The 13,071-nt window shown below is 42.3% G+C and overlaps 1 protein-coding gene across 2 annotated transcripts in view; it reads left to right on the top strand.

Annotated features, from left to right (window-relative positions):
• Positions 1–11,115: 11,115 nt before the first annotated feature.
• polrmt (polymerase (RNA) mitochondrial (DNA directed)) overlaps positions 11,116–13,071 on the top strand; it is a 50,969-nt gene continuing 49,013 nt past the window's right edge. The window contains exons 1-3 of one of the 2 annotated variants that reach the window (XR_011982700.1): positions 11,116–11,338; positions 11,833–11,931; positions 12,346–13,052. Coding sequence is in view for 1 of the 2 variants with exons in the window: in XM_023844267.2 (XP_023700035.2) it covers positions 11,206–11,338; positions 11,833–11,931; positions 12,346–13,052 (939 nt within the window). In the remaining variant the exon portion in view is untranslated. The remainder of the gene's footprint in view (positions 11,339–11,832; positions 11,932–12,345; positions 13,053–13,071) is intronic. The other variant, XM_023844267.2, reaches the window with a different exon arrangement.

Here is a 13,071-nt window from a genome sequence, read left to right on the forward strand (position 1 = left end):
GAATACATCATTAATCAGTTCCAGTGCTTCACAAAGTGTTTGCTGTTTAAGAAAACAGGAAAGCACGATCCAGCAGGTCCAGCTCACACGGGTCGGCTTAAACAGCAAGTCAGAGGCTTTTTGACACAGCAAATAGGAAAGCAGTTTGGCCGGCCGTACTGAGTGCTGACACCTGTGTCACGCGACACTGGATACGCTTGAGTAAGTGGAATGCTCTCTTACATTTTTAATTCATGTATTTACAAAGCACAGTTAATACACTCTGCCTTCAAGTGGCTGTCTGACCGTGTTTTTATACCCCATCAATGGGCATTTCCTCTGCTTTTTTCTGTCTGGACACTCCTCTCCATAAACCTGTTTGTACTAAATCACTACCATCCCTGTCCAGGCAGACAGAAGAGCAGCTCTCTGCACAAACAGTCAAGCCCGTCCGTATATTACGCAATAAATGTGCGATGGCAACCTTGATTTTATCTTTATGCGTTTCTAGAGAAAAAATAAGCTTCGTAGTTGTAAATTGTGGTTCATGATTATGTTTAACCCAGTCATGGATATGCACCATCTACTGGGATTAGTGAATAAGTTCTTACTTTACTTGTGATTGTGAAGGTAACTGAGCAAAACACAAACACTCCTCTGCCCCATTCATACCTGGATCTGCGGAAACATTGCGTAAGACATAAAGGGGATGTATTAATAAGGTGTCTTTACAAGTGCAACCGAATGGTAAAATGGTGTTATAATGCAATAGTAATAAGGTGGTATTATAATTGTCAGTTATACTGAAAACAGAAAAATCCTTGATTTCTTTAACTGGTGCTATAGAAACATCAATTTTATGCAAGTGTACAACACAGAACATGGTGATGTTAAAGTTGTAATGTCTTTAAAACTGCAGCGTAACAGTTAAAACTGTTGTGAGGAAAAGGTCCTTATTCAGAATGAAATATAAAGTTTGTTGCCACAGACAGCAGTTTTCTTGCTCACTGAGAGAGGCAGTAATCAGGTAGCCCCGCAATTCGGTTATTGTATGATCTGCAGAGTATATCCTTTTATCGTATGGTTGGCATCTCCGTCCCTGTCCCCATACCTGACCCTGTATCCATCCCTGTCTCTGTCCCCATCCCTGTCTCTGTCCCTGTCCCCATCCCTGCCTCTGACCCCATCCCTGCCTCTGTCCCTGTCCCCATCCCTGTCTCTGTCCCTGTCCCCATCCCTGCCTCTGACCCCATCCCTGCCTCTGTCCCTGTCCCCATCCCTGTCTCTGTCCCTGTCCCCATCCCTGCCTCTGACCCCATCCCTGTCCCTGTCCCTGTCTCCAGCCGGGGCACCCATTACACCCACCGGTTCCTCTTTCTCTGAAATATTCCATAGCTACAATCACACACAATTAAATAAGTGTGGGGTCCATCACCTCCGAAGGCCACCCAAACAGGACCGACACCCCCGTCTGCATGAGCCTGCCACGCCGCATGCTGGAAGTAAAGCCCAGGCAGTGACTGGGTAAGCTGCAGGACAACTGCAAGCTGCCATCCATTTGCTGGGCCGTCTTACAGGGAGCTCCTCAATTATTCAGTGGTAGCGCATTCAACTGAGTGAGCGAAGGCACGCCATGTGGAAAAACACTACAGCGGGTTGGGTATCTCTCAGCGCCTGTTCCTGCTGACTTGGGGGCGATTAATCCATGGCAACTGATTACTGAGAGAGAAATATTCTTAAAAACAGTGTTACTGTTCAGGGGATCTTACTGGAGTAAACATTTTTATTTTTATATAGAAAGCTTCCGATATAGCATGTAATTCAGGTTTAATATCTACGTATGGTAAATTTGGTTGAAGCTGGGGGTCTCTCTGGAATGAAACAATGGCACTCTCCCCAAATTTAAAAGCCCCCCCCAGGTGTCTCTAAGGTGTGCTATGAGCTGAGAAATCTCTGCATCGGGGCAGCAGAGGAGGATGTTCACAAGCAGAAGGAACCTAATCTTTCCCAGCAGGGTTCCAAGCGGCCTGTAAGTGTATGAATGGAGATAATATCTCTGTAATGAGGCCTGTTTTGTACCATCAAAGTCTTCAAAAGGGACTGAAACTCGACCTCCCTCTTAGCGTTGACAATCCACCCGTAATAGCTCCTATTATTAATTGTTTTCTCCCTCTTGCTAACTCACTGACTCACTGCTTCTTTCTCTCTTTTTTTTTCTTCTTTTTGGACCATTCCCTCATTCGCGCATCTTTCCTTTCTGACCATATGCCAGCTGCTCTGGTCTCCTTTGTTCTGTCCAGTTCTCGTCAGATTACACCCCACGATATGCATCAGATCACCGAATCATCATATAAACCGCCGAACTATCGAGGAATTATTCGGGCGGTTCGTGTGAACGTTCACAGCTGCCGCGGTGCGGCCCACTGTGACCTGCTTTCACTGCCGATTGCAGGCTTTCTGGAACCTCCAAACCCGGAAGGGCTTCCTCTGTCTTTCCTACTGTTCTTTCAGATTGCATGGGAGCAAGAGCAACAGTCCTTGACTTCACTTTCCATTCTCTACTCGATGAGCGCCGCCTGTGTTGGGGGTGATCACAGTGTGGACCCTTGGTGAACTACAAGAGTAGGATAACCAAATTTCAACACACAGGCTTATAACTGTGAAAGATAAACACTAAATACAAACCTAATACATGAGGAATTGGATAGCAAAATTGAATCATGATTATTGTACTCACACCAAAGTAATGGTACTTGTTTTAGTAATTGCTCATAAATAGTTCACATTTTACATTGGGAACTAAATTAAATTGTGGCTAAATTGGAACTTGTGAGTTTCCGGCATAAGACTAAGGGCTACGAGTTGAGTTTATCACGGAAATTAAGCTCATGTTCCTGTTGCTGTTGGCCTGTGTCGGCAACTCCCGATTCTGGAAATTCTGCCTAATTTATGTTTGTGTACTTTTTTTTTTGTTTTGCAAACTAAAAACACATTTCTATGTTGTTCTCCAGGGATGTTCTAGGGAGTTAGTTATGTAGTATTAATTCTCTTTTTTGTGATTTTTTTTTTTAGTTACACGATCATTATGTTATTTACCAAAATAATTTTCCAGAACCTTCCATTTTGTCTCCCTTTCTTATTTCCTTCCTAAAGTGTGTCACAGTAAAGGTAGTGGAGTAACATTTTGGCCACGCCCACTTCCTTAAATGACTGGCTTCCTACTGCCCGTTAATCATTAATGTCATGCTAAGGTCATCATATTCTCCTTTTTTAGTCATGCATTTCAGTGCACAGTCACCGTGGGACATTTGTCTCATGGCATATCTCTTACAAACATTTCACTGTCACCCATGGCATCAGTGTGACAAAGGTGCAGTTTCCCTGGGACTCACTGCAGTTACTGTAAAATGGAACTAATCCACTATCTAATATTCATATACTTCCACCTTATATATATGTATTCATACAGAGGCATTCAATGTTTTATTGGTTTATGTTACTGCTTGTGTTTGTGCTTTGTTATGCGTGTGTGTAGATCAACATGCAGAGCATTTGTTTGTGTGGAATCTGTTTGAAGATTCTGTCTCTTATTAGACTGTATGAACTATTCAGGGGACACACTAAATTTCATTATACATCTGTGCAATGACAATAAAAGATATTCTATTCTATTCTATTATAACTGCAACAGTCAGGTAAATGAAAAACAATCATCAATCATCCATAATATTGTAATTCTTAAGAGTATTTGGTATATTTCAAAATTAATGGTGATATGTATGCTATCGCCACTTCTCATATTGTGGTATCTATGCTTGACATGTCCACGTAGAATAGCAAAATAGTTTAACGTGTTAATTTTAAAGGGGTCATTTTAAAAGGGGTATTTTTGAAAATATTGTATGGTCAAACAACAATTAAATGTATTCATTAGAAAAAATTGAGGCTAGAGCTTTTATCAGTTACTTGGTTTTATTTTTATGTAGAAACACATCATTTTATTATGGAATTTATGGAAGCTAATGATGGAATCCCTTCTTTTTAAATAAGATGCTTTTTAAACCTTGCGATTTTAGATGACCAACTACATAAATAATACATTAAATCATTCATCCATTTGAGGATTCCTTCATCATTAATCATTGATCATTTTGACCCCGAACTGAAATAAAAATAAATAGAATTGTAATAATTAATAAATGAAAATGTTTTCATTTGGGTCAGAAAAGACATAAAGAATGAGAACTATATTGGTTATTTTGCACAGATAATTTATCATTAGTCCTAAATTTATCATATGACTTATTGTCAAAGGATTGCTGTTGCAGTGACACCCTGAGGAAAAGTACAGAAATGCAGCTTAACTGCCTTAGACACTGGAGGCTGGAACAAGTCGACAGTAATAACAACAGTAACAGCAACAAGAAATGTGTCAACACCAATAATAACAGAAATTATCACAATTTTTAGATCTCGACCAATAACCAAGCTTACAGGGAAAAAACAAAAATCACATCTGTGCAATCTTTGTAATGAAAACACTTATGAAAAAAGCAAGACAAAGAAGTTATTTTCAAATCAAATTACAACTTCCACATTACTGTATATTATAGGACATCCATTTCTCTTTCAACCACGTATCCTGGGGCCTGCATCATGAATTAGCATTTCTTGCTTAGCCTGATAACTTGTCAGATTTAAGGTGTCCCAGTTTAATTGGACTTCATCATCATTCACTTACATTTAGCCCAGACCACCTTAAATCCTACAAGTTATCCGGTTAAGCAAGAAATCCTGCTTTGTGACACAGACCCCTGGTTAGGATCAGACAGGGCGACACAGAACTTATCCCAGGAAGTACAGATCACAGGGTAGGGCTGCACACAGGACACGATGGCAGTCCGTCACAGGACACACACACACACACACACATTCATGGGGACCTTCCATTCATTTCTGTATGAAAACCCTAATCCCAGTCAGGACACCCTTAACCCTCTACCCAGTGGTAACCTTAACAATAAGTAACTAAACAAAATTTTTTCACATTGTGGGGATGTTTGCCGCCCCCAACTCACACACACTCAATCATAGATCATCTCTAGAGGTGCCAGTTCACTTAACTGCTTGTGTGAACTGCAGGAGGAAGAAGCCCCCCCCCCCCCCCCCCCCACCAGGCATGGGGGTAATGTTCAAGGTCCACACAAATAACATCACAATACGACTTTCTCTTCTTTAACATTATTTTCACTGTATCATTAACACAATCCAAGCACAACATAACTCCGTTCTGACCACATCCCAAACCCTGCAATACTCTGGACAATCGATATTCAGGCAGCCTATTGTCAATTATTCTGATGTCATTTGATAATGTGACATTATATGGAAAGTGTGACATTAGCCAGGTTAAAGGGAGCAGGTCACCCTTTCATATGATGCCACATGGCACTGCTGTGTCCGTTTGGCCCTCACACAAATGGGCGATATTGCATGAACTTCCTGGAAAGGAAGGCTGTACTACTGTAATTTTAATCAAAGCCCAGGTAACTTTTAATAGGAGTAAATCCATAATGTATCCTAAGAAAACACCCCATTTTAAAATCACTATTTATAGATTACTCTAAAACAGATAAGCAAATAAATATGTATTAGTTTTATCGATTCAGCTTTTTGGAAATACCATTTTAGGTTTCTGCTCGGGGATACTTTGATTGCATTGTTTGTTTTCAATTGATTTTAGATGCATTTTCTGTATTTCAGAATATAACTCATTCTGTATTTTTACATTAAAAATGACATTTATATTGATATGTAAGAGGGCTCTCACAGTAAGGCTTTTTGAGAATATGGTGGAATATGAAGAAGGGCAATGAGATCTTCTGGCAGGAGTTATTTGTATTGTACATGTCAGGGGTTTGGTGGGCAGGGTGATGCATGCTGGGCAGCCCTGCAGGATCTCACCTCCAGATAGGGGCCGACTTCCTGTTGCCAGCTTCCTGTGTGAAGGCTAATCGTTCTTCTGAGTTCAGCTCCCACAGTCTCATAACACATAGCTGAAGTGATGTCTTTAAGTCACCCATAGTGTTTGTGTCCCCTGACAGACTGGCATCGTCTCCAGGGTGCCCCCCCCCCCCCCAACCCCCCCGCCTGCCTTTGGCTGCCTGGGATAAGTGCCTGGCTCACCGAGACCCCCTACTAGATAAGTGGTTAGACTGCACTTTTGTGGGACATTTACAACGAAAGTAAACATTGCCGGAATTAATATGATAAATAACCTAAGATTCTGACATCTGACATCCAGTATTAAATGTGCTCATATTTCATATTGTAATTTTTTTTCAGTTCGTTTTCCGTCCAAACTCTTTATCCCAGTCAGAGTAACCTTTATGGAAAATGTTGGTTATTGATATTAAATACGATTTTACATCACCAAATTCAATACTACGAACAAACACTATTACTGTTAATACTCTTCCGTTTATTTCTTATTGTTTTGTATTATCTTCATTCCACAGTATTTAGATTTTTTTAATGTCCAGGTATGTGCAGGGCATCTCTAAGGATCAAATTAATTAATGATTCTCATAGAAAATCCAGTCTATCCGGTGCTGTCCATCTGGGAGGCCAAAGATATGCGTTCAGGTTTACTAGCATTTAGTGGTTTCTTATAGAATGTTCTGGTGTGTGTGTGAGCGCCGGGTGATGGATGGGCATCCCCTGCCTCGCACCCCGTGCTGCCTCCATCATATATTGCATAAAATATTACAAGCACACAGTTTCGAACGTCTCTGTCATGAAATGTAATGGAAATGCGACGCGAATCCTAGCTGCAGATGTGGGTCTGCGTCTCTGCTGGTTCTCAATCTCCTTAAACACCACTTTTCCCATAAATGTGTAGAGGATTGTGAGCAGCCTGAGCCCAATGGCCCCCTTTTCCCTCCCCAGGTGCGGCATCCATCTATAAAGGCTCTGGAAAAAGTGTGAGGGGCTTTACGCCCGACGTGGCTGGGAAGGGGGCCGTGATTAGAAGGGTGAACCACCATCTTTTCCGCCTTTTGTCAGGCAACACATTGACAGCCAGTCATCCGGCAATGACTGTCACACCCCCGCAAAGAGCCGCCAGTGACGGCAAGCAGCCGTATCGCATGGGCTCATCAGGCAGGGGGTGGGGGGGGGGGACTGCAGGGTGGTGCGGCTGATGAACCATAACACCGAGCACCTACTGATCCTCACCTGCACCCGGACGTCCGTGCCTGCAACGGCAGACGGGAAGAAAGCGATCCGCCGCTCCCTGTTTTTAATTAACCCCGCCGTCGCTTGGTCAGAGCTCCACCGAGCCCCATTACGCCGAAGCACTTAATTCTAGAACAATCCTACTGAATTTATGGTGCCTTAAACCTGCGCTTTTATTAAGCGTGTTTTAAGTGCATTTCATTGTGATAGCTCCGAAATGGGTTTTGAAGCTGTTTCGTTGTGCCGAGCAGCTGTGTATAATATAAGCGAACATGTAAGCGGAGAAAACTAAAAAAATGCCCACGGCTGGTTTAAGGCCCCCGCTGCCAGAGAGGCAAAGGAAGTTCAGTCCTCTAAGCTCCCCTTCTGCTAATCAGGCGAGCAGCTGTCTCATTAAGCCACCAGCTTCCTTCCAACACTTCACACCTCTCACCTGTCTCCTGGGGCAGTGTTTCCCAACCCAGTCCTCAGGGACCCACAGACAGCCCATGGTTTTGCACCCCCAGGAGCTGGGACTGTCTGAGGGTTCCCAAGTACCAGGGTGAGAAACACTGTCCTAGGGGTCAAAGGTCATGCATTCCTTACAATCGGTATAAAAAAATTTCTACATGAGTTGAGTCCTTTGCAGGTAATTCAAATAAATAAATGTTCTGATACATATTTATTGCATCGGAGACTATCTACTGTAGTAGGAATTTTACTGCATCGTACACAACAAATTGATACTTCATTCATAATTTCAAAATGTATTTTATCTCATATATAAATTAGTTTTTATCATAATTTCTGTCTTTTTATTATAAACGATACAGTTGATTATCAGTTTTTTATATATATAAAATATCCCTGTAACAATCTATAAAATATTTATATACCTACATTAATCAATGATTTAAAGTTGTCATTTCTTAAACCCATCAACTTTATGTATCTAAATGCCGTTCCATACCTCGATTTAGATTGATTGTAAATACTTCAGTGCAAAATACAATTTTTGATTTTGCATTTGCTTAATCGCTATCTGAGTCAGGGCATACAGGGGCCTATTTCACAAAACAGGGTTTCTTGCTTAGTCGGATAACTTGTTGGATTTAAGGTAGTCAGGGTTAAATGTAAGTGTACAAAGATAAAGTGCATCTAGCTCAGACTACCTTAAATCCAACAAGTTATCCAGCTAAGCAAGAAATCCTGCTTTGTGAAACCGGCACCAGGTTTGCTATACTGATGCTTATATGCAAGGAAAACAAGCTTGTCCAGCCGAGAGAGAGAGGCAGCTGGTGTCGGGCTGGACCCACGTTCCCACAGAGTCCTGAGCAGCTGACCGGGCGCTGCTTTGCTGTTTTAGCAGCTGTGCCTGAGTGGGCATCTGTCTGCCAGACTCAGGATTATTTATACGCAAACAGGACACAACACAAACGTGGTCGCCACCTGCTGGTCTGGGCGATTATGACACTCTATTCATTTGTACATAGGAAGTCTTTTTCACATATTCCATCTTACTCTTCATGAGAGGCACAGACATGTATATTACAGCTGATAGCAAGATTTTGGGTCAAAAGACAAGGCCAGCCAGGGAATTCAAACTCACAACCTCCAGAAAACAGATCCATAACCCTCTGTGCTACACACCAAGCCAAATGAATACAGATTGCTCCACCTTTCCTGAGCAGTCCATTGTAGTGAAGACCAAACAACTCCATATCTGGTTCCCTATATGTCTCATGTCACCCTGAGGAGAAGCAGATGTCTGGAGACGAGGTGGAACCTTTATCCTGCTCTGCAGCTCTCACAGTGACAGCAGAAGTCACCGTCCTGCTCTATAAGGCGGCCATATTGCTGCCAAGCCTTTCTGCTCAAGCTTACAGCAGCAATGCACATGTGCACTAAAAGGATTATGGGACATAAGGCACCGTGGGTGCTATGGCAGTGCATGGCGCAGGCAGAAAAAGAGTGACGATCCAGGGAGCATCTCACATACTGTAGAAAGAGGTCTATTAACGAAACTGAATGGAATTAATATGAAGCTAGCTAACCCTATGTTGATATAACAGCCTGTACTCTTCTGGGAAGGCTTTCCATTAGATGTTGGAACATTGCTGGTGGGCTTTGCTGCTATTCAGATTGGGTATTGATATTGGGTGATCTTTCTGTGGGGAAGATGGTGGCACAGGAGGTAGCGCTATCGTTCGGCAACTGGAAGGTTGCAGGTTCGAGTCCAAGTCCTGGTTCTTCCTGACCCCCATCAAAGTGTCCTTGAGCAAGACACTGAACCAGTGTACAGGTTGGTGCCTTGCATGGCAGCCTCTGCCACCAGCATGTGAATGTGAGTGTGGATGGTGAATGTGAGGCATAAATTGTAAAGCGCTTTGAGTACTCGTAGGAGTAGAAAAAGCACTATATAAATGCAGTCCATTTACCATTTTACCATTCTGTGAGTTTGTGTGGCTGCCACTTCCCAGCTGAACTTGCTCCCAGATGTTTCCACTTCACAATCACTTCACTTGCGGTTGACCAGGGCAGCTCTAGCAGGACAGAAATGTGGAGAACCGACCTGTTGGAAAGGTCTCCAGTGGTGTCCAATGGCGGTGCTGGGTTGACTAACCTCTTCTGCATGACCAACCATTCTGCTGCCAGTGTTTGATACTGGAGATCGCATGGCTGTGTGCTTAATTATACACCTGTATGTCAGCGATGGGTGTGGCTTAGGCGGTTGATTCCTGTAATTACTACGGGTGTCCCAATACTTTTGACCATGTGCCAAAAGATGAGATAAGTATTTAGCAAGAAAATTGCATGTGTAACACTTGTGGTGCCTATAGAAATCCCCAGCTCTCCTAGTTGGTGGAGAGAGCAGAGAGAGTATGCTGTGTAAACATTATAGTTGAGGGGAGTGTTTACTATTGCAGTCCTATGGGAGCAGGAGTGCTGTCTGGGAAAAGAACATAAGACAAGGTGCTTGGGGCTATTTTGACTGCACGGCCTCTCTGATGGCACAGAGAGCTGTTTTGTTGAGGTCCATCTGGTAATCTTCCTCTGAAGGCAGCACAAATGGCAGTGGGGCATTTGATTCTTTAACTCAATAAAATATTGTATAGGATGCTGCAGTTATGCATCTAGCTTCATAATATGGGTTATAGCTATTCATTTTGTGTATAAAAGGTGACATTTTCCTGATACAAAGCATTGCTTTCGTTACATGTGTCTTCCTTTCCTCCTTAACCCTCCGATGACCCTACAGAGATTAAGTTCTTGCAGGGAACTTACTTCTCTGATGATCAATGATTAACTATTAAATACAGGATTTAATCACGCAGGCCTGTGCCTAGTTATACTCTTGTTTTAAAATTATATTTAATATTTTTCATATTTCTTATTGGTAATGCAACTGCAGTTGGCAGCACACCCACACTGCTTGCTATAAACTATATAAAATAATTTTAGTGTATTTTGTGGAGAAACCGACTTTCAGACAGGGTTCACGTCGATTGTGGGTGCTTTTTGCGGTTGGATTTGGCCGCCACCTGCGGGCAGTATGGAGATTATAACATCAACAAACAGAATACTAAACCCTAAATGCATAGAAATTCAGCGCAAGATAGAGTATCTAGTATTTTACCTAGTATTTTAGGACTAAACTGAACACGGATAAAAGCTAGTTTAACACAAACTTTATGTACTGTTTTACTGTTACCTGTGGTTCCATGCCCTTCTTATATGCTGACTTGAGTGCATTATTCCTATCGCCCCTAACTTACTACCTGATTGTGGAGAAAACTCTCGAACTATAGACTGTTATTAAATATTATACAACATGCTTAAAGTAAATTTACGTTAATCAAAATAATAAATGAATGGAAATGATCGAATTATCCGTGCTCGTCTAGCTGTGCCTGTTTGATTTTCTCCAGTTCGATCAACTTGGCTTTCTTCAAAATGGCGTCGAGCATGGAAGAGTGGTAATGCGGTAATGTGCAGAAGTCTTATGTCAACATGTCGCTGTTGAGACTGTGTGCCTTTTCCAAGTCTTTGACTGGCCGCATCTCTCTAGAAAGATTCGCCGGCCATTTGCTACAGTGTAACGCTTGTCTCAGAGCGCGAAATGACATTCAGAGACGAATAGCAGGTATACTTTTGTCACGATTAGTTGCATGGTTTGACCCAGACATTGTCAAAGAAATGTATCTGCAGGTTGTCACGTTAAACAAAATGCACGTGATCCGGTGCATAGATTCATGTGTTGATAGGTGATATATACGTGAAACTGTTATGTCATATGTGAAATATCGTGTGTAATATTTAAGCAATGCAGTAAAATATGGTTGTTTCAGCTTCCCGACAAAATTGATATGAAATCAGATTTAATTGATATGTCATAAAATTATACAATCTAACAGTAACGTTCCTGTAAATAAATTGTCGTGGTGCATGCATATTATATGTCACAGCGTACAGCTTCCTGTCACTCCATATTTCTGATAGTGTGTTCTAGACAACGTGTCTTCATTCCATGCTCATTTAAGTCTAGATACGGTTTAATCATCAGATGTTGTGTATTGCGCTGGAATGTATCGAGACAGCCAGGTGAAAATGTGTTTAGGCTTAATTGTCTCTGAACAGAGAAACCCTGGACAGTTTTCCAGAGAAATTACTGTCCTCTAATCCCAAAGAAGGATGATGACAAGACAAGAGTTTGGAAGCAATATCAGCTCCTGGATGGTAAATATGAAAGTAAACTTCTTAGTTCACTTCGGTTTTTAAGAATATATAGTGTGTAGTATGTGTAAAAGGTTATAAAAGGTTTCTGATATGAAATGATCTGGGATTTGATTCCATGAGCCTTCATGCTGGGATCATATTCACATTTAAACAAGTCTCTGCCTTAAAGATTTGGGCTAGTATGGGATTTTGAAATATCCAGCAACCCAATGACTAATGGTTATTAATGTGTACAATATCCATAAGTACCAGTCATTAAATGTTGGGTCAGTGGTGGTTTAGATACATACATACATTCTCAAGGAAGTTACTGTAGTTTTTTACAGTCAATTTTATGTTTGTATGTTATGAACAATGCAGAATAAAAGGAGCATGTTTAAATGCTATGATAAATTCTCCTTCCTCTGTTGTCAGTGCTGGAAGCACGGATTCAGCAGCTTCAATCTGATGCTGTCATGGACGTGAATCAGTCAGAGGTGCAACTTCTCAAAGTCCCCTCCGGTGGGAAGAGGGCTTCCGCTGGGACAGGACAGAAACGGGTGCCTAAAGAGGGGGCGGATGCTTGCAAGGAGGGTCAGGCCAAGAGAAAGACGGGAGCTGCCAATATGCCAGTCGTTAAGACGTACCCAAGCCGCTGGATCGAGAAATTAAAGAGAGAAAAGAAGAAGAATAAGACGACTCAACAGCAGCAACAAGAAGCCCCGGTTAAGCAAGTGAAGACCATAACAAATGTAGAGAAACAAAAGCTTCCTGGCACCACATTTAAAACAATTTCCAAATTAAAAAAATGCCCAGCGGCCACAAAATCTGAGCCTCCTGGGTCTGCGGTCTCTCAGGCAAAAGCCACGCCGCAGAAGTTAGCCAAATGTGCTCCTTCCGAGGAGGCTGTAAGAGAGAACAAGGCTGATGAGTTCATCTCCGAGCGGCCGATTGAGGAAGGCCAGAATAATCGCTATGGAGACGCCCAGCTCAACGTGTGCTGCTACCTAGAGGCCTGTGTAGTGTCTGGAGATGTGGACCGAGCCCAGCGCTGCCTGTTCCACTACCACCGCCACATCCCACGTCGTAAGCTGCTCTCCATCAGTGCCTATAACACCATGATGAGGGTGTGGGCCAAGAAGGTAAGTCTCCAAACAGACC

Source organism: Paramormyrops kingsleyae, chromosome 15, assembly GCF_048594095.1.
Source record: "Paramormyrops kingsleyae isolate MSU_618 chromosome 15, PKINGS_0.4, whole genome shotgun sequence".
Taxonomy (NCBI): domain Eukaryota; kingdom Metazoa; phylum Chordata; class Actinopteri; order Osteoglossiformes; family Mormyridae; genus Paramormyrops; species Paramormyrops kingsleyae.